The sequence below is a fragment of the Alligator sinensis genome, unplaced genomic scaffold (assembly GCF_000455745.1).
Source record: "Alligator sinensis unplaced genomic scaffold, ASM45574v1 scaffold237_1, whole genome shotgun sequence".
Taxonomy (NCBI): domain Eukaryota; kingdom Metazoa; phylum Chordata; order Crocodylia; family Alligatoridae; genus Alligator; species Alligator sinensis.
Genome location: NW_005841849.1, coordinates 34331 through 55886, shown reverse-complemented (window position 1 = coordinate 55886; position 21556 = coordinate 34331). Strand labels below are relative to the sequence as shown.

The 21556-nt window shown below is 48.6% G+C and overlaps 1 protein-coding gene across 9 annotated transcripts in view; it reads right to left on the bottom strand.

Moving 5' to 3' along the window:
* Positions 1–21556, bottom strand: part of LOC102378101 (ubiquitin carboxyl-terminal hydrolase 47-like) — a 42369-nt gene that overhangs the window by 19300 nt on the left and 1513 nt on the right. For 5 of the 9 annotated variants that reach the window (XR_003095052.1, XR_003095053.1, XM_025209103.1 and 2 more), the window contains exons 2-13: positions 20408–20464; positions 20018–20103; positions 12167–12235; positions 11997–12034; positions 11680–11733; positions 10500–10552; positions 8198–8297; positions 6853–6971; positions 5026–5105; positions 2200–2331; positions 829–924; positions 484–624 (exon numbers count right to left, since the gene is read on the bottom strand). Coding sequence is in view for 7 of the 9 variants with exons in the window: in XM_025209103.1 (XP_025064888.1) it covers positions 484–624; positions 829–924; positions 2200–2331; positions 5026–5105; positions 6853–6971; positions 8198–8297; positions 10500–10552; positions 11680–11733; positions 11997–12034; positions 12167–12235; positions 20018–20103; positions 20408–20464 (1025 nt within the window). In the remaining 2 variants the exon portion in view is untranslated. Of the gene's footprint in view, positions 1–483; positions 625–828; positions 925–2199; positions 2332–5025; positions 5106–6852; positions 6972–8197; positions 8298–10499; positions 10553–11575; positions 11734–11996; positions 12035–12166; positions 12236–20017; positions 20104–20407; positions 20465–21556 lie in introns of those variants that run through there. The other 4 variants (XM_014522158.2, XM_025209121.1, XM_025209142.1 and 1 more) reach the window with 4 other exon arrangements.

Sequence of the window (21556 nt, the reverse complement as noted above, 5' to 3'; positions counted from 1 at the left end):
GGGAGGGGGAGAAAGCAGAAGAAGGTCAATTCTGGGGTTTCCCCACCCTGCACTGGGGTGGGGAGGTGAGTGGATTGGAGCCTGCAACCTCAGGGGAGCCACCCCACCCACCCCACCCTCCTGCGCCAGCTGGGCAAGCCCCAGAATGAGCTCCCTCTGTTCCCTTTCCTCCCTCCCATTCTGAAAACAGTGCCAGGAGCAGTACCGGGCTGTGTCACCCGAACCCTGCTCCCAGCAAGTGCAGGCAGAAGTTACTGAGGGCGTTCCATTTTGGAGTGCCTTCATCTGAACCCAAAAGTAATAAGGATTCAGATTTTGGTGGGATTGGGCCCTTTTAAAGTGCTCTGCAGTCAGATCACATCTGTGTTTGGTCACAGCTATAGAGCACTTTCAGGGGCCACATAAGGTGAAAAATGTCACTCTTCTCTGTGCCTACAGAGAATGAACTCCCTGGTGAGTCCAGCGGAAAGTCCATGTACTTACCGTGTGGTCTTCCTTGCTCATATTGAGTAAGAGTGGCACAGACACTTCACAACTCAGCTTTGTAAACCCAGTAAAAGAATCAAACTGATATCTCTTCAAGTGCAGAACCAGAATCTGGGGTAGACTTCCAAAGCAGTATTTCTGAAAAACAAGACAAGCCCCACATTTCATACCATGTGGTCATCTCATCCACTCTAAAAATGCCCTTTTGTAGGTACACCAGTCAAATAAAAAAAGATATGTTTGCAAAAACCGTTTTCCTCTTTTTGCATGTGTGTCTTTCAAGATTTAGCACCTCTGGGCATCACTGTACCCAGTACAACTATTTGAACAAGCCATGCTTACCGATGTGGCATCTTGTTTGCACCTACACTTTTCACAATATAACTGGTCATCTCCTGTAAAGGTGTTTTCTTGCTGTATCTCATCCAAAGCGCTGGCCTAGACACAGGCAGAAATGACAGCATTATGTAGCATTAGTATAACTGAAGGACAGAGAAATTAATGGCCTGCCTCCTTCCAACAACACAGTCTTAAGGTAAGTAGATCAAAATGCTGACTTTTCCCTCATGTGAAGTACATCTACTTTGATACCAAATGAGCTTTTCCACACCAAAAAGCTTTAAGCTCATTTGTAAGTCTTTTTCTTGACAAAGTTTCCTCAATAAATTTGCTTTGTGTACTCACAGCTTAGCACCTGATTAACTTGCTTTGACTAGAAAGGGACTTAAGCTTATGTTTTTCCCTGCATAGATTGTTTCTAGCCCAGAGGAACAACAACGCCCTCCCCTGTGGCAAGAAGACCTCATGCAGTTTGTTTCAATGATGGTAATCAACTTTCTTTGAAGACATTTTAGTTCATCAAAATAACAGAGCAGATTTCAATAACCCTTGTTTAAGAAAATTCCTCACAGATGCTTAAGGAGCTCAAGAGAACTGTGAAGTTTTGCTTCAATTCTGGAAAAATTAGTAGGCATATTTAAGGATGTCTTCAAGTCAATGGGACAGCTTACATGAATAAAGCTCAGCAGATGTCAAGTCTTTGCTGGGTAAGAACCTTTACCCCTTGTCTTATGCACAGCAGTGGACAGGGGATGAAAATGCTTCTGAGTACGACTGATGTTCAGATCACCAAAGTTATGGCACAATTGAATTCACAGAGGCTGCAGCATTCATCCTGCACTGAAGCATCCAACTGTATTTGTAAGCCAGGGCTTGGACAAGCATTTTAAAAAAACAACTGTGTTTTAAACCTCTACACCAGTGTAAGAGCCTTTGATCTGGTGCAGTAAAGCTGCTCTGGATTTCTGCTACCTAATGTCAAGGAGCCTCATCTAACAAACTGGCCACCAGTCCATTCTGGATCCCAGTGTGATGTTCATCAGTGTATGGAACAAATAGAAATTACACACTGGGTAGCTGCTTCCTGTGCCTGGGCACTCAAACAACTCTGTAATACCTTCAACAAATGTGTATGAAATATATGAACTGTTTAAACTAGAAATATATGAACTGTTTATTCTAGAAACTGATCTGTTCATAAAGCAAAAGAAAACTGTCACAAGACTGAAAAGCTCAATATGTCCCAAAACCAACAAGGTTCTGGATTAATTTGCATGTAACTAATATCCACTGGATTCCTCAGTATGTCTGAAAGACCAAAAATGAACACATGGCACCCATCATTCCTAACAAATGTAGGGATATTTTCCTTACCACAGAGTAACCTGCGTGATTAGAAGCCAAGTTTTTAAAAGAGAGGGAAAGACTCAGGACAGGATTCTCCACTTTTGTCTGGAGTCTGCATTCACAACAAGTGATGGTATGGACCTTTTTCACCTCGTATAGCTAAGAAAAGATAGACAATGATAAGCATTTCCAAAAATCCAGTGTGTTAAAACTACAGGGAAAGTGCAAACATATCTTAGCTGGAGGAATGGAAGACATGTGTTGTGTACCTTCCCAGTCTCACTCAACACTGTTTCTAATGTTTACTGCCTGTCAGAGCAGAGGCGGCTCAAAAATCACTACAACTGAGAAATTAAATAAATCTAAATCTTAAGAAATTACACTAAAAACCTATATTAAAGGAAGGGGAAGGGGACAAAAATCAACCCCCAACGTTAAGAAATGAATCAAGGTTTCCTGCTCAACTTTACTTCAATCCCACATTCATTTGCATGACAACACAGACTGCTTACCCAATCACATCCAATATTTACCAAGGACCTTGGCCTTACTCAGTGCACAGGGGTGGTTATTAATATAAGCTTAACATTCACTTGGCCTTTGAGTAAGCATATCAACTGGATGCCTAAAGCTCCTCCTAAAGTTCCCCCTGGACTGTAGGCACACATGCATTTGGAGCCCTTTGAAAAGGAAAATGGGACAGCAGCTGGTATTTTCTATCTGTTGTGTGTGAAGGAGCTGAAAATGATTCTAAGGTATCAAACCCTTCCCAACTTTAACATTTCTTCATCCAGGGTTATAGCTGCAGCCGTTTTGCTACTTTTGACTTGCTCGCCCCTCATTCACACATAACAATAAGAACAGCTGCTCCCCAGTTGCAACGTTCCCTTTGTCCAAGGGCTCCAAATGTAGCGTGTCCATGCCCACTGGGTCAGATCCACTCGCAGGTCCCAGTGGGAGGTAAACAGGCTGAATCATCCCTAAGGAAGAGACCCCATGCACACCAGACAGCAGAAAGCTGTCTAAGAAGCAGACTGCTTTGCTATGCCTCTGGTCAGCCCGAAACTCCTAAACCTGACTCCGTGCTCTGAACCTCTGGCTTGGCTCCTCCAGCCTGTTCCTGCTTCTTCCTGTTCCTGTCTTGGACCTCCTGGCTTGAATCAACTGCATGTCCTGACCATGACCTCATCTTGACCCTCAGCTTTGATCCTGGCTTCCACTCTGATAAATCCTGACCTCGACTGATCAACTAGAACTGACTGCCTACATCCTGCTGCACCCTTACAGATGCTTTGGAAATGGTCCCCCTTGTACAAACTGGCACTGATGGAAAAGCAGTGGCCACAGCAGCAGCAAGTAGGATTGAGGCTCCCAGGGTGCAGAATGAGCAGAGCTGCTTAGAGATGAAGCTTTGCCTCTCCGCACATCCCTCTCCTACCCCAAGCTCCTAAGATGGCTCCTTGGATTGGTCTTGCTAAATGTGTAAATACACATGGCTTGCTCCAAGTATGAATAAGAACTATGTGGTAAATCACGGGGCAGGAAAGGACCTCAGGAGGTCTTCTAGTCCAGATCCTAGAACACGTAGGATCATCCCTGTCTAAATCATTGCAGCCAAGTATTTATTTAACTTGCTCTTAAAAACTTCCAGTGATAGAGATCTTATAGGCTCTCAAAAGTCATCTGCACCAATGTTTAACATTCTCTGAGTTAGAAAATTCATCTTAAGTTCCAAACTAAATTTCCCTTCTTGTAATTTCAGACAGTTGTTCTTTTTCCTGTTCCCTGTGACAGAAAGAACAGTGTATCACAACAACCCTTATGTATCTGAAGGCTCATGAGGTCCTCACCAGCCTTCTCTATTCCAGACTAAACAATCCTAATCTTTCTTTGTACATCATGTTTCCTAGTCCACTAAAAATTTTGAGTCATCTCCACTGCATTCTTTCAACTCTGTCTGCACCTTTCTTGAAGTGCAATATCCAGAACTGGACACACTACTTCAGGTGAGGCCTCCTCAAGATGAATCCCATCCACTGCTCTCCTCATCTATGAAGTCTGTCAGCTTGTCAAAAAACGGAAAATGGGTTGGACAGGTATAACTTGCTCTTGAAAAATCCATGTGGGCTGTTTCTGATTCTCTTATTATCCTCTAGATCAAGGCTATACAACTTTGATGTGGCTAGGAGTCATAAGTGATGCAGGCATGTAGGCCACATGCTGCAAGGGCAGCCTCACCCTGCCATGTGGGCTATGCCAGCAGTCCTCCCTAAAATTGTTCACAGCTGGTCACTAAACACGTTTCTCATTTTCTGGCTGCCCAACAGGTCAGATTTGCAGAAGCACTGAACTCAAATGTTGCTGTGTTTTAAACACAAAGTACCATTAAAATGCTGAAAAAAATAGGCCTCAGTTGTCTTAAGTTGGGCACCCACGATCAATAATAGATACTTGATTTTGGCCTTACTCTTTACACTTCAACTCCTTGGCTGTAAAGGGTTCTGATGTCATCACCCACTCTTTAGGGGTGTTTAGGAAAAAGAAGTGTTTGTGAAATGCTCAGAAAGCAGGGTGAGAACTGCAATTAGTAGCATATTCAAAACTTTTGTGTTCAGTGCAGAGTTTGCAAGGGATGTTTCAAATAAGGACAGAGGCCAGGATGAAAAGTATTGAACAACTACTAATTTGTTGAATAAGGCATGGATCTGTGGAGGAAAGTATGTGATTATATAACTAAAGATTGCGTCTTAAGTTGTACTGGCAACCTGAAACTAGCGTTGCATAACTTCTGGACATTTTGAATGCAACTGTCTGGAAGACCTCTTGTTTAGGTTTCCTGAAGGAAAAAATTACCTGGCGAATCTCTTCTTTCTCCTCAATTATTTTATCCATCAGGCGCCTGAAATATTCCTCAATGTCCTGCTGCTGGTGCACTGTGCAGACACAAATCGGAATAATCAACAACAAACTGCAAAAGTTGTTTGCTCTTAGGTGTAGTCTAAGGAGGACTGCTGGCCTGTGCGAACAGCTCACTGCCCCATTTCCATTTTTCACTTTCCCCCTGGGGCAGACTTTACATTAAAAGTTGACTATGGCAGAACCCACATGCAGAGATGCACAGCAAGAGAAGGTCATCCTAAAACCTGGTGGAGGGTTTCCTTAAAGCTTGAAGCAATAAGACCCTTCATTACTATTTAAAACATCTACAAAGTTAAAATGGCTTGCTCATTTCTTGATCGCTGGTCCACTTAACTTGAATGCATCATATCCCCAAGGAACAAACACCCCTAGTACACCTGCTAGGAGCCCATGCATAGCACAATGTCAAACTTGAGTAGTCATAGAATCATAGAAAATCAGGTTTGGAAGAGACCTCAGGAAGTCATCTAGTCCAACATCCTGCTCAAAGCAGGACCAGCCCCAACTAGATCGTTCTACCCAAGGCGTTGTCTAGCCAGGTCTTAAAAACCTCCAAGGACGGAGATTGCACAATCTCTCTCGGTAACCTGCTCCAGTGCTTTACCACCTTCCTAGTGAGAGAGTTTTTCCTAATATCTACCCTAAATTTCCCTTGCTGCAACAAAGACCATTGTTCCTTGTTTTGTCATCTGCCACCACTGAGAACGGTCTAGCTCCATCCTCTTTGAAACCACCCTACATGTAGTTAAAGGCTGCTATTAAATCCCCCTCAGTCTTCTCTTCTCCAGACTAAACAAGCCCATTCCCTCAGCTTCTCTGCATGGTCATGTGCTCCAGCCCTATTTTCATTGCCCTCCGCTGGACTTTTTCCAATTTGTACACAGCCTTGCTGTATTGGGGGGGCCCAAAACTGGACATGGTACTCCAGATGTGGCCTCACCAGTGCTGAATAGGAAAAAATCACTTCCCTGGATCTGCTGGCAACACTCTTACTAATGCAGGACAGTATGCCATTAGCCTGTCTGCTGGTGGCGCTGCACTTACCTCAAACCCCCTAGTAACACACACCAAGATACCCTATGGACTTTGATGCTGCAGAAACCTGAACTGCTCCACAATTCTTTCCCAGTGAATTATGAGAGAACGTGTGTGTTCTATTAATGTACAGTGAAAACATAGGGAGGTCCTTGAGGATTAGCAGCTTTAGAGTGATGTAACCTGAGTCATCTCTGCACAAAGGCAGATACCAGCAGACAGGAAAGTGAAACCTGGGTTCTACCTCACATCCTTAACCTGGGTGGGAAGTACCACAAAATATGTGCAACAGGTTTCTGGGTGTGACTGAAAAGGTCATTCAGCAGTAACAGTCCAGTAGGAGGCAGGGGCAGCTGAAAAGCGAAGCCACGCTGAACACCAAGCAAAATACAGCAACTCAAGATTTTCAAATGCATATTGTGTGAGGACCATTTAGGAAGAAGGAAGACGAGGAGGAGGGCTGGGGAAGTCATGAAGCGGAAGAGAATCAGCAAAGCCTTGTATATGCCTGAGAAACCCTCCTGCATTCATAGACGACTGCCATGGAGGAGAATGACGTGAACAGGGAACCAAAAGGGAGCTGGGGAAAAGCTCAGACCCACACTGAGGCCAATGAGGTCTTAGCAAAACTGAACCTCCTCCCCCTGGAAGTTCAGGTAAAGTTGCTTATGAAATACCAGCCTGCGAGGATGACCGAAGGTACACTACATTAGACAGGCATCCTACCATTGTGAATTCCAAGGCACTTAGTAATTCCTGTGGTGTTGAGCAAGGTGTTTCTATCCATCAGCTCTTGAAACAGCTTTATCAGGATGTGCACGATGCTGGTACCACTGTTACCACAGCTACAAAACACAATGAAGACACACTGTTCATCTGCACTTTCCAGACTTTGACCCAATGGGGCTTGCTGCCACAGTGGTTCTCAACCTTTTTTGTACCAGGACCCATTCGTAAACATCGATGGCCAGTCCTGACCCAGTGTCCCTCACTCCCAACTTGCCGTCCCCTGCCCCTATGCCTCAGCCCCAAAGTGTGTGGGGTGGCAGGGGCCTGTGAGGCATGGGGAGCCCCAGACAGCCCCTTGCAGGCTGGAACTCTGCCAGCCTGCAAGGGAAAAGCCAGTTTCCCACATTTTTCTCCTTTAAAAGGAGAATACATTTCTAAAAGTTTGTTCGTGACCCTTTCATATATTCTTGCAACCCACTTTTGGGTTGTGACCCACAGGTTGTAGCACAGTGTTTCTCAAGGATTCCAGGAGAGAGCTCTATGAGCTGCCTAAGTGGACTTAGGTGTGTACACGAGATTCTAATCTGCCCTTCTTTAGACCCTGAGAAACTGCTCATACAAAAGCAGGCTAGTTTTCCTCCTCTCTATTTCTTTTAGGGACTTAGCCTTGAAGTTATGTTGAAGGCAGGCTGCAGAATTAAATTCATTTGTCTATTTTCAGAGACTTGTATACAGTGGAGTAGCATTACACTCAGGCACTTAAGTCCACTCACAAGTCCAATACGTGGATTAGGATCTGGCCCCTGAGGTCTACTGGGGCCTGTGGTAGGTCTTGCTAGATGCACTCTAAGGAACCCCAAAGGCAGGAACAGACCAAATTCCCCTCTCATTGCAGGGTATGTCAGGGAAGGGCATCCCTCTGGCCATGGTTATGTGCATCAATAGACTGGGTAAAAGTGTGAAGGTTGATAGTTCTGGGTCTTGTTTGCTGCCCTATTCAGAGTGCAGCCTTACCCTTCCCCTGTTGCAAGCAGCTTTCTTGGAACTGGAGTTTTGACCCCAAGTTTCTGGAGTTTTGACCCCCATTTCTAGTCCAGCCAGCCACAAAACCTGCCGCAATCTTCTTCTGCTTTCTCTGCACCCCTAACCCTGCAGCCTCCTGTCTCCTTGTCCCCTCTTTCCCAAATCTACATAGCACTGCTCTGCCCACGACATCCTGATGGTTCAGTAGTACCAGAGACAGAAGGGTCTCACAGCATCAGAATCATGTAGTTATCCAGTATGCCCATATCAGGTGTGCTACAGCTGAAGCAAGCCCATGACACACTGGCAAACTCCCTACCTGCAGATGGCCTCTCTGAGCTCTGGGGTGAAGAACAGACACTGCAGCAGACTGTTGAAGTAGCAGGTGGAGCCCTGGTTACGCAGCCCCACATACACTCCTGCAAAATAGAGAAAAACCTGCAACCTGGGGGGGCTGGACACCTGAGAGCTCTGCCTGGGGCCCCCAGCTAGTTACAGCTCACCCTGCTCTTTGATAAATGCTGGTTTAAATCTTTGAAAGGGGGTCTGCACAGGGAAAATCTTTTGTGGTATTTCTGTGGCTTCTTCTTAATTGTATGAGGAAGGCCTGAGGAATAGGTCCTAGAGAGACAAACCTTTTGTTCCTTTTTTTTAGAAATGGAAACATTGGCTGACTGCAACAGAAGATGTTGTCATGGGTTATACAGGCACAGGTCCCATTGCAGCCCTGTCTTTTACAGATAGTGCTGGAGCAATTCAACAGAAAACATCTTCCTAAACTTTCTCTTCACTGACTGAGGGGGCCTCTGAACCATTAAAAAGGTGACAGCTCTGCCCACATAATTACTACTTCCAGTATCTAGGTCAGGTAAGATTTCTTTATAGAAACTCCTAAATGCCCAATAGACCAAATTCTGTTATTTTACATACTTGACAGTAGCTGCATCCTAACAACTCCCCATCTAAGACACAGATGTGATTTATGAACCTCTAGGATCTTGACAAAACTGCAGAAATACTCTTTAAAGGGATGGGAGACAGGAAGAATGGCAGCCTCCAATAATTCCCTGAATAGTGCATCTTTTATTGACACTGATATCCCAGAAATGGGTAGCTTACAGGACAGAAAGGATACAACATATGGCATTCTCCACAAAGATACCGTAGGCCTACAAGGCAAACCTTTGGGCTAGGGACAGACATTACACATAAACCAGTTTAAGTGATCAGAAACTGGTTTAAACCTGTAACAGAACAAAAGTTTGGTGCACATAAACGAGTTCCAAAATGGCGGAAACTGGTTTAAGATAAACCTGGTTCAATGTAGTATCAGACTTAACTGATTTGGGTCAAACCAGTTTATGCAATGTCTGTCCCGACCCCTTGCTGGTTTAAGTTAAACCAGACTCCCCCAGCATCCCAGCATGCTCTTTGGGCTGGGTGGGGCTCTCTACTCCACAGCAAAGCTGGCCCCACCCTACTGCTCCATGGCCAGAGCTCCTGCAGAGACTGCAGACAGAAGGGTCTGCCTGGCTTCCCCCTGCCCCACCCCCTCCCGCTGTCCAAGCAGGGATCCCCCCTCCCTCCCTCCCATCTCCCACAGCACGGAGCCCAGCCCCAGAGACCCTAGGCATATAGTATGCTAGCTAATGCTGTCTGTGTGTGTGTCTACAATTTAACTGGAACAGGTATACTGGAACAGGTATACAGGACAGTGTCCACTTAGTGTCCGCTTAGTGCTTTCTGGAGCTAATCAACAGGTCAGCTGGTAAGGTTCCTCCTTCCTTCCTTGGAAAAAAGCTGTTTTAGAAGAGCTTGAACTAATGAGAGAGGCTATTGTTTTGCTGCTGGGGTGATAAACACTGTCATCAGCCCCCTTCTGGCTTAGTCGTCTGTCCGTTTGCTGCAGACATTATAAAGTAGCAGGGAAAAGAGACTGAAAAGCTCCGTATCATCAGCACATGCACGCACTGCACACCCCCCCCTTGCCTCAGAGTGCTAGCTGGGGCCTGGGGGCTTGCAAGCCTGGGACAGTGCAGGTAGGCCTCTCTAATCAGAGCATCCTGCTATGCCCTCCTCAGCTCAGCACTCTAGAAGGGAAGGAAGGGCTGCTCTAGCGACCCCCAGCTTCTAGCCTGAGCCACTGCAGGCATGTGCTGGCATTTTTTCAGTCCAAAGGGGATATCTGAACCCTTACAAACCAGTTCAGCCTAGCCAGGTTAGACTAACCTGCAAAGATTGAATCAATTCAGGCTCAGGCTTTTTGAATGTCTGTCCCTAGCCTTGATTTTTAAAAATCCTTACTGAATGCTGTTATAAAACCTATCAGCCACAAAAACTATTCACCAGCAAAGTAGCGTGAGGATGACCTTAAAACATTGACTTCGCACATGCTAAACATTTAGAATTTAGTTTCTTTCTTGCAGTTCCTGTACTGCTACATTAGGAAACCCTAGACAAGAGAGCCCCATGGTCTCCCAATAATGCTCCAAGAGACAAGCCTACCATTCTATTCCAATTGCAGTGGTGTGAACGGAAGAGGTACAGGAGCTGGGGACCTGCTAGTGTTCCTTTTCTCTTCCCTGGCAGCCATGTGTAAAAAATGAGTGCTCATCACTTACCTGGCTTAATGTGGGAGGGCACCTCCAGATGCTTGGAGACAGACATTGCATCCCTACAACAGACATAAGAGAACTACTATTATTGCCTCATCAGAGGGATGTCCCCCTCATGGTGCTCTGCCTGCAGCTCAGTGTACGTGGTCAGTGACTTTATCATGCCATTAAGAATAACAGAGATTTCTGGTTTGGCTTCTGCTCCAAACAGGGACAGTGACAGGGCAGAGGCCTTTGGACTCTTACCCAAAAGCAACTTGGAATGCAAAGCAAGAAGCTCTTTAAACACCAGTAATGCTGTGAAGAACCCACTTCATGCCACATCCTTGCTTGATTGTGGCCAACCCACAAGCAACAAACTGCCTGATTTGCCAAGCAAATGCATCTCTACACACCAGACTTATTGTTCCCTCTAACAACGCATGCACCTGCACTGCACTGCCTTTGGGGCCTTCCTCCAAAACCAAGGAGAGCAAAGCCATGTCCACACAACACTTCCCAAGTGCTAGATGGCATGCTCATTCATCGGGGGGGATAAGCCCACCCAAAGCACTCCAAGGAAATAGTCCTACTCCACCCAGGATCAGGCAGCATGCCCCAGGCAGATCAGTGTCTTTGAGGATGCCACTGCCAGGCCTGCTCACTTCTCAAAGTTCCCTTGTTTCCCCGATATGGCCATACAGGTACAATGATCTGCAGGACAACTCTAGAAGGACAGGGCTCTAAAATCTCTTTGCTCTATATCTACCCCATTCCCTCTCTCCCTGAACAATAAAAGGCTGCCTGCATGAAGCGAGCTGGATGTTAAGTCATGTGGGGAGAGGGGTCAGACAGCCATTATAGCTCCCTTGGCTCGGCTAGCTAAGGTGAACTCGGCTTTTTACTTTCCTCCTGTACTGGAGGCTGCTTGTGAATGCTTCAAGCTAACAGAAGCACCTCAGCAGGTTAAGTGCCCTCAGGGTCTACAGGGTCTGTGTACCCCAGGCAGCACAGAGCCCTAACAAAGACCCAGGCCCAGGTGGTGACAATTGCCCCAGGCTTGCAGGTGTGCCCCAGGAAGAGGGTCAGCCAGACATATGTACCCCAGGGAAGACACCTGAAGTGGGGTTATGGTTGGGCACGGTGAGGCAGATGGCACAGCGTAGTAGCGCCCCCTACTGTCCCGCCACACATGCTCTCAGTCTACCTTGGCTGGTCCCAGACTTGGTCTCGTTTCCTTATTTCACGGTCGCTCCCACACCTGGGAGAGAAGGAAAAGGTTGGTTTAACATGATGCCTGCATCTCTGGCCTGGCCTTCAAAACCCAGCCTTGGGTGAGCCAGACTCAGCTGACCCCAGAGAAAAGCCAAGTCTCTTGCTACAACTTATAGAGCTGGGAGCACTCATAATGCCAGGATGTTTACAGAAACCCTCCCTCCAGGGAACTGGCCAGCAGCACCAGCATTACAACCATGGGCCTGGAGTATCTGAGAGTCTCATCCTTAAGGACAGCCACACAAATACCTGCTCTTTGTGTGCAAATAGTTCAGTTGGTCCTCGATCTGCAAGGGAAAACAGACAGGAAAATCCTCAGGGCAACTTCCTCTATGGTTATGAAATATCAACAAAAAAGTAGTGTCTGAAGGTGACAGACAGGTCTTCTGTGTTTTACAGCTGCTCCCAGACTGAATCACCTGTAGGCTGGAGAGCTGCTGACATGGGCACCAATTTCTTCTGCTGCTTTCTTCCTCCCATCTCATCCTCTTTAAAGCAGGGGTAAGATTTAAAGAGGAAATGTTGAGATTTTAAAATAATCCTTTTGATGTGTGTAGCAGGCTCCTCTAACCCCTTCCCCTAACCTCTTCCCCTGCCCGTCACCACCCCAAAGTCCCTGCTGCACACTTGCTCTCTCACACTCCCACCTAGTGGGGTGGTGAAAGGGGTAGGAAGGGGAAGAAAAGCAGCGCAGGGACTGGAGATCTGCTATTATGCCTCCTCCTGCCAGCTACATGAGATCAAAGAGGGCAAGGCCAGCTGCTTGCAGACAGATACCACATCCCTACCAGACACAAGAAAAGTACTGCTTAGTGCCTCACCAGAGGGATGCCCACCTTGTGGTGCTCTGAATGCAGCCCACAGCATTTAATTATGTCAGTATGTTTAATTATGCCATTCAGAACAACAGAGCTTTCTGGTCTGGCCTCCCCTCCAGGCAGGAACAGTGCCAGATCAGAACCCTCTGGACTCTTACCCAAAGGCACTCAGAGATCAGGCCAAGAAGTCCTTTTACCAGTCATGCTATGAAGGACCTGCTTCACAATGGACTCTTGCTTGACTGTGGCCAACCCGCAAGCAATGAACACAAACCTGGTTTGCCAAGTAAAGGCATCTTTACAGGGTAAACTTACCATGCTCTCTAACAACATGTGCAAATGCACTCTGCCAGTTTTGGGGCTTTCTTCTGAAGCCATGAGCAGCAAAGCTGTATCCACACAGCACTTCCCAAGTGTTCACTGGCACCCTCACACTAAGGACAATTATCCCACCCAAAGCACTAAGAGTAGGCAGCCTGGCCAGGGCAGCTCAGCATGCTTGAGGGCATTAATGCAAAGCCTACCCGCTCCCCAAAGTTCCCTTGGTTCCCTGGTATGACTGTACAGGTACAATGACCTGCAGGACAACTCTATGCCTCAAGAGCAGAGGCATATTCCACGTGCAGGTAAAAAGCAAAACTAGGACACACCACAGCAACAGGGCTCATCTCTGTTCCAAAATGGGCCCCCTTCCACTTTCCTCTCCAAGCATCCAACCTTTCCAGTCACAGCCCATTACCTTCTCCCATGCCCTTAGCCTACCTTAGCTGGTCCCAGATTTGGTCTCACATGCTCATCTCATGGTTGCTCCCACTCCCAGGAAAGGAGGAGCAGGTTGGTCCAACACAAGACCTGCACCTCTGGCCTGGCTTTTAACACCCAGCCTCAGGTGAACCAACTCAGCTCACCCAATAAAAAAGCCAGTTTACTTGCTAACAACCAACACCTCCCAGATCTATATGAGGAGCAACTGTTTCCATTCCTGCCTTTTTTTCTAGGTCTGTCTTACTGTACTTCTGGTTGGGGAAATTGGAGACACACTCCAGATAGCTGTGACATTCAGCTGGGAGTGATTCAGTTTAACATCGTAACAACAATCCAAGGCTTGTTTTTCTAACAGCACATTTCCCTGAACCCATGGTCAGCCAAGGCAATGGTTAACAGTGAGTGTTACTGAGCAGTTAACTCTAAGGCACACAGGACACTGACAGAAGTAAAAATCTGTCATATGATGGGCCCCCGAAAGTGCTCTACAGCTGTGCTGTGACACAGGTGCATGGCTGCAGAGCACTTTAAAAGTGGCCGATTGTACATCAAATTAACTCATCTAATGAGGGATCAGATGAAGGTGCTCCAATGTGGAGTGCCTTAGGGAAATTCTGTCAATCCCTGTGCATGATCAGGCCTAGACTGATGCAGCCCAGCCCTGCCCCCAGTGCTATCTGCAGGAAGGGATGGGGGAGAGAGGAAGGGGAGGGAGCTGCAGGTTGGGGTTTGCCCAGCCTGAGCTGAAGTGGGGACAGGTGGATTACAGCCCCCCCTCCAACTCAGGCTGGGCAAACCCCAGCTGGCAGCTCTCTCCCCTCCCTTCTCCCCCCTCTTCCTGGAGACAGCACCAGAACTGGAGGAGGGGGGCAGGGGGCTAGGGGAGAGAGGCTACCAGGAGGCTCCTACCCTGGACTGGCTCCAAAGTGGAGCTTGATTTCCCTTCCGCCCCAAACCAACAGCAAACATCTCTTGGGTCGCGGGGCAAGGCATGCTCTAACTCATGACACTTTCTGTAAAGCACCATAAGTTAGAGTGAGGGACCTGCATGTCTGTCAACGCTGTTAAACGCAGCTCAAGACAAGAGTTGCTTCCAGTTGCAACACTACCCTCTCTAAACAGGTCTACCATCATGAAAGATCCAGACCCCTATTTTAATCTCTTTCTGGTCTGATCAAAGGCATCTCAGCCACGTCAGAAACTACAAGTCTTGCACTTGTCCCTGGCCCCTCAAACCATTTCCAAAGGTCCCCCATCCCGCATTGCCCCCCTTAGAAACTGGGAGCATTGTTACATTAGGACATTAACAGAACCTTTCCCTCGCAGTGGGCGCTTTGGCTCTGCGACCAATCTGGTCCTGGCCCCAGCATTGACCAGTCAAGGATTTTCCTGGTCAAGTTAACGAGCCGCTTGCCCTCTCTCTCACATATGGGTCCACCTTCTCAGGCCCCTCAAACCCAGCTCCTTCAATCCCTAATGCTGGCCTAAGGCAGGCCACCCATATAGCCCCTCCTCTATTCAGCCTTTTCACACACCCTCACTGGGCCTGCTACTCCACCTCCTCACTGGGGCTCTTGGCCTTATGCCCATTGGGTCTCAGGCCTGGACCCCTCGCCTGTCCCCTCTATGGGGTAACCCACCAGGTCATGAGGGCTGAGGCTATATGGCGCCCCATACTCTCCTTTCACTAGGGAGGCATTAGTGTGGCAATTCCTGGGGACCACCCTGCCACAGACAGCCCCACCACACCATCCAACCCCAAAGGGTGTAGTTTTAGGTCATTCCCCAGGACCAGGAACCTCCTCCATCCCCACAGTTCCTACCCTGAACCTCCAGGTGTTCTGGGAACAGTGGCTCCAGCCAGGCACTGTTCTCCCTCTGGCTCCCTGCACCAACTGCCTGCTCAGCCCTGAGGGGCCTGGGTTTATAGTGACGCTGCCCATCCCCATCCTCCAATCCATGCAGAGGGAAGGGGCCATGGCTCAGCCTCCATCTGGCCAGGGGGTGGAGTGTCATGGCTCAGCCCCAACCTACTGTGTAAGGCTTGGAAACTGGCAGCAGGGGAGAAGCGGCAGTATTAACTGTCACACCAGAGGAGAAAGCAGACCTCTTTAACAATTTCTTTGCCTCTATTTTCTTGTGCAGGGACCGGGACTCCCCTACCGAGATTCAGGATGGACTCGGGAGAAACTCCGCCACGCCTAGGGTCAGGGAGGACTGGGCTAGAGAACTTCTGGAGGGGCTGGACGTGTTCAAATCAGCTCTCCACCCCAGGGTGTTGAGGGAATTGGCAGGGGTTATTGCGGGGCCCCTAGCATGGCTTTATGAGCACTTGTGGTGCTCTGGCCAGGTGCCGGACGACTGGAAGAGGGCCAACGCAGTCCCCATCTTTAAAAAAGGGAAGAGGGAGGACCCGGGCAACTACAGGCCCATTAGTCTTACTTCAATCCTGGGGAAGCTCTTTAAGAAGATTATCAAGGAGCACATCTGTGATGGGCCAGCAGCGGGGATGATGCTCAAGGGCAACCAGCATGGTTTTATTAGAGGCAGGTCCTGTCAGACCAACCTGATTGCCTTCTACGATCAGGTCACAAAATCATTGGACGCAGGTGTTATGGTGGACGTAGTCTTTCTGGACTTCAGGAAGGCCTTTGACACTGTCTCCCACCCCATTCTCATTAAAAAGCTAGGTGACTGTGGCAGTGATGCCTACACAGTTAGATGGATAGCAAATTGGCTGAGGGGTCGCACTCAGAGAGTGGTGGTAGACAGGGCATTTTTGACCTGGAGGGAAGTGGGCAGTGAAGTCCCCCAGGGCTTGGTCCTTGGGACCACACTGTTCAATATTTTCATCGGCGACTTGGACGAGGGGGTGAAGAGTGGCCTGTTTAAATTTGCAGACGACACCAAGATCTGGGGTGAGGTGGGCACACTAGAAGGGAAGAACAGATTACAGCAGGACCTGGACAGGTTACAGGGGTGGGCAAATGAAAATAGGATGGGATTCAATAGTGACAAGTACAGGGTGCTGCACTTGGGCAGTAGGAACCAGCAGCATACCTATAGGCTGGGGAACTCCCTTCTCGAAAGCACAGTGGCAGAAAGAGATCTTGGAATCATTACTGACTCCAAGATGAACATGGGCCGACAACGCAAGAACATGGTCAGTAGGGCTAACCGTACCTTGTCCTGCATCCACAGATGCATCACAAGCAGGACCAAGGAGGTGATCCTCCCCCTCTATGTGACACTGGTCAGGCCGCAGCTGGAGTACTGCATCCAGTTCTGGATGCTGCACTTCATGAGGGATGTGGACAGCATTGAGAGGGTCCAAAAGAGGGCCACTGGCATGATCCAGGGACAGCAGGGCAGACCCTATGAGTAGAGGCTACAGGACCGTAACCTGTTCAGCCTTCACAAGAGAAGGCTGAGGGGGGACCTGGTGGCCATCTATAAAATTACTAAGGGGGACCAGCAGGGTTTGGGAGAGTCCTTGTTCCCCCGAGCGCCTCCCGGAGTAACAAGGCATAACAGCCATAAGTTACTAGAGAGTAGGTTTAGACTAGACATTAGAAGACACTACTTCACAGTCAGGGCAGCTAGGATCTGGAACCAAATTCCAAGGGAAGTGGTGATGGCTCCTACCCTGGGGGTCTCTAAGAGGAGGATCAACACTTACCTGGCTGGGGTCATTTGAGCCCAGTTTTCTCTCCTGCCCTCAGCAGGGGGCTGACCTAGAAGATCTACAAGGTCCCTTCTGACCCTACATCTATGAATCTCTCTCTTTAGGTAACCTGAGCTAGATACATTCCTGAGGGAGCAGGTTTCCCTGCTCCCTCTGCCTACGTGACTGGCATCACATACCTGGGTGAGGGGCTTTGGCTCCCTGGGGAGCTGGGAACTGCCAGTCTGCCCAGCAACTAGTGATGCATTTCAAATTGGTTGGCTGACAGCCAACAGGTGCTGGCCTCCACTGGACCAGGTAAATGAGGTCATAAGGGCTATATAAGTTAAGGACTGCCCAGGAGGGAGGGGCAGCAGCCATAAGGAAGACTCAGAGAGAGAGAAGAGCTGAACCATCTGAAACTTGCTCTCTCACTCAAAACATGATCAAGGAACTGCCTGCCTCCAGAGGGAATCTCCACCTACCTCTGGATGATACTTGTGAGAAAGCTACCTGATATTTAACTAGATATATAGCTTGCAGTAACTCAGATGCGTGATCAAAGGCTACCCAGCCATGCCAGTTTGCTCTATGGGATTTCTCTGATATTGCTCTACCCTGTACCCTATACCAACCCTACCCCTTCTAACCAATAAAGTTATCCTCTGTACCTAGCGTGGGAGACTTATTGGGACTGGATCTAGATTATGCCTTGGGGTCCCCTAGGTTTGGCTGACTAAGGGAGACCACTACTTGTGCTTCCAACTGACAGAAACACCCCCAAGTGCTTGAAGTGAGTCAAGTACCCTTGAGGGCTACTAGGCCTGTGTTTCCCAGGGTGCACAGAGCCAGAATAAAGCCCAGCCCTGGGTGGTAGCAGTTTTACCCCAGGCTAGCAGGTGTGCTCCAGGAAGGGGGTCGGCCAGATGTGAGGCACCCCCAGGGAGGCACTCGGAGCCTGGAAGGTGGCCGGGTGCAGTGAGGTGGGTGGCTCCATGCAGGAGCACCCCCCTACTGGCCCACCACACCCAGTCCCTATTCTCCTTTGTTCACTGACATACTCATATCTTTCACAGTAAATGTACATTTTTGGCTTAGCTTGGTAAGTCCAGAATATACCTAGCTGTATACCACATTTCTGCCATCTCCTTTAACTACTCCCTGCTCCTTTTATATCATCCCAGCTGTATCACTAACCAAATTCTTCAGTCACTACTTATTGAGCTTTCTTTCACACACCTTCCTGTACCAGAAGCCCATACATTTATACTGTTACATCTATACAGTCTTTTTTTCCACACTCCTCCTTTAAAATGCACCTCTTCCAAAGGGCCTATACAATCTAGTCCCCCTCTTTGTGTTAATCACCAATCATACTCAAAACATAACAAATCATTTTTAAAAAACCCACAATTGTGGAATGAGCTGGGAAGACTCATTTTGTTTTATGCTATGCCTTCTCTTTTATGTGCTAAAAGCCAAGTCCTGCAAAACCAACACATGTTACTTACTCAGCTATCTATTTTTGCCTGAGTACAATCAAATATCTAAGACAGTGGAGACTTGGGCATAACACTCCAAAATTTTATGGAATGTTATACTTCCAAGACTCAACAAGGTCTTCATATGCCCATTTCTAAAGATGCAGCTTTAAAACACATTCAAGTTCGTCACTAGTTTTTTTTTAAACAGACACATCAGCATCTGAACCTTCCCTCCGAAATGATTGTGTGACAGGGGTCCATCCCTGGGCCTGTCTAACACAGGCCTGACCCTCTGTCATGGCTACCCACCCACCTATCTCGCCTGCCATGCTGTGATGGAACAATAGTTATGGTGTTACTCAGGTGGGAGGCTGCTCATTTACTACCCCAACGCTACGCGGCTGTTATCCACAGCTCCAAACCTCCCCTACACAGTGGCCCATGCCTTGCAGATGGTATATGAATGTTGACCTGCACCCTAGGGCATTGGTTTGCCTCACTCCCTGTCACTGTGCCTCTTGGCACTGGGGTTTGCCCCCTGTATCTGCGCCTCCTGGAGCTATGCCCCCTGGCGCTGAGGTCTGATTACCCCCTGGCACTGTGCCCCCCCGGCGCTTGGGTCTCATCACCCCCTTGTCACTGTGCCCCCTGACGCTGGGGTCTGATCGCTCCCTGTCACTGCGCCCCCTGGCGCTGGGGTCTGATCATCCCCCTGTCCCTGCGCCCCCCTGGCGCTGGGGCTTTGCACAGTAGTGTGCCCCAATGAGGCCTCCTCCTCCCCAAATGGCCTCAGTCCAGTCCACCGGATAAAAAAATAACATAAATATGAGCCCCTGGGCTATAACATAATACAAGTCATACAAGCCACACTCTGGCTCCTTAAAAACCCCAAACTGCTCCTCGCGTATTGAGCACCCCCCAGCTCTGGGTACCTTGTAGACTCCTGGAGCCTCATTAGCCACAGCAACAGTCTGGCCAGCAGCTACAGCGTTCCTGGGTAGCTCTGCCATGCAAGAGCTCTCTTCCTCTGGCCACTTGCCAAAGACCTCCCCCTGCCAGCCTCAGTCCTGGGGTTTATATGTGACCAGAGGCCTACCCCTTCCTGTCAGCTGACTGGCCTGGGTGGTTGGGCTATTAACCCCTACCCTCCTGGTGCTTGGTGTTGCTGTAGACTCAGGTTTTAAAGGGGCAGGCCTGCCTCTTAGTAGCAGGGCCTGGGTTCCCTGTTACAGACTGCAAGTACAAATTGCGCTACTTGCCTCTCCCTGGCTATGATCAAACAAGATCACTTTGGTTTTGATGAGAAAATAAATAAACTTGGTTTTCCAGTCTCCCATCTGTCTCTGAAAGCATGTGCAGAAAACTCCAGTGACATATGTGTTTATTACAAGCTGGACCATGTGGGGAGGGAAGTAGAGGAAGTTGGGAGGAGGAGGGGGGGAGATAGGGAGATGGCAGGGCATCAGACTCCTTTATTAAAGCACTACCCTCTGGGATTAGACAAGTGTGGCAAGGATGCTACCACAAACTGAGACTTACCTTGCGGCCAGGAGCAGAGAGAGGCATGGAGCCAACAGAACATCGGCGAGGGTCAGAGGCACAGCGGGGAAGAGGCCGCACCAAGCCTGGAGGGAGAAAAGCTGAAGCAGCTGTAGCAGACCATGGGAGAGCCTGTGGGAGAACCGGCTCATGCAGCCGCACCAGCGTGGGCACGCTTTATGGTGGTGTGCCAATGCCAGTTCACCAGCCGGCCCTCAGAGGGGGGAATAAAAACCCTGCCGGACAGCATTCGGACAGGACTGAAAGTGGGTCCTCCAGAAGGCCCAGAGCAGCCAGGATCAATCAACAGCCCTGATGAGGGTGAGAGGTGGCAACCCCAGGAGGGGGCATGCCCACACAACTCTGGCTCAGTGGAGCCTGAACTCTTACCTGGGACAGAACTGTGGAGCCTGGATACAGCCGGGGTGGAGAGGAACAGTGGTGAGCCTGGGGAGAGAAGGAGAGGAGAAACAGTCAGACACAGTGAGTCAATACTGGGAGAAAAGGGAGCGCACCTGGGAGTAAGGCATCCAGGTGTAAATAGGAAGCCAAGCCAGGCTGACATGAGGCCTGAAGCAGGACGGTACGCTGTCCAAACTGGACTGTGAATATATAAGGGCTACAGCCCTGACCGTGGCAAGCAGACTTTATCTCAGCCGCGGCCAAGGAGCAACATCTCTGGTTGGCGCCAGGCGCGGTGTAGGAGAGGCAGAGCCCCGATACAGGAGGCTAGGCAAGAGTGCTGAAGGAGGGAACCAGGGGAGGCAGAACTTAAAAACATCCTCCCAACAATAACCAGTACCAACAAGACGTGGCAAGCGAGAATTCCTGGGGACCTTTCGAGGTATCTGCCTGAAAGACAAGCTGTCGACCCGAAAGGAGAAGGCTGCGCCCAAACAGCCAGAAAGAGTGAAGCACGCTAGTGAACATCAAGGGAAGTTATAACAAGGTATTGTCTAAGTTAGTACTTCTAAAAGATACCCAGTGAATTTTCAGGACTGTAAATATACCTGAATTATTAGAATTGTCTTTTTTGAATATGGTCTTTTTGCATGTTTGTTTTGCCATTTGTCTCCTTTAAGCTGATTTCATCAGCTGTCAGCATCAGACCTCTTCTGCCAAAGTTTCTGACTGTTTTTACTGTCACAACCCAAAGGGTGTGATTTTTGTTTGTGTGTGCTTCGGCACTGCTAAATTGTTCCCGCTAAATTATAGCTTCCTTGCACGGTGGAGTTTTCTGCTGCAAAAGAGAACCCCGGTGCAAGGGAGAATTTCCCGCCAATTTGAAGCTTTCTTTGCAGGGTGCATTTCTTTGTTGCAGCACAGAAATGCTCGTTGCAAAGAGTTCCCGCCATTTGTATGCTAATTCGAGTCCCATTATTGGCCAGTTCTAAATTATTCACACGTGGCGGCTGTCGATTGGGTTTCTTGCCGTTAGTAAGGCTTGAGTGGTTTCCGCCCAAGTTGGAGGACTCCACGAACACCGGGAGGAGGAGACTTCACGCTGTGTGAAGATCTCTAAGCGCTGCGGATCCTTAC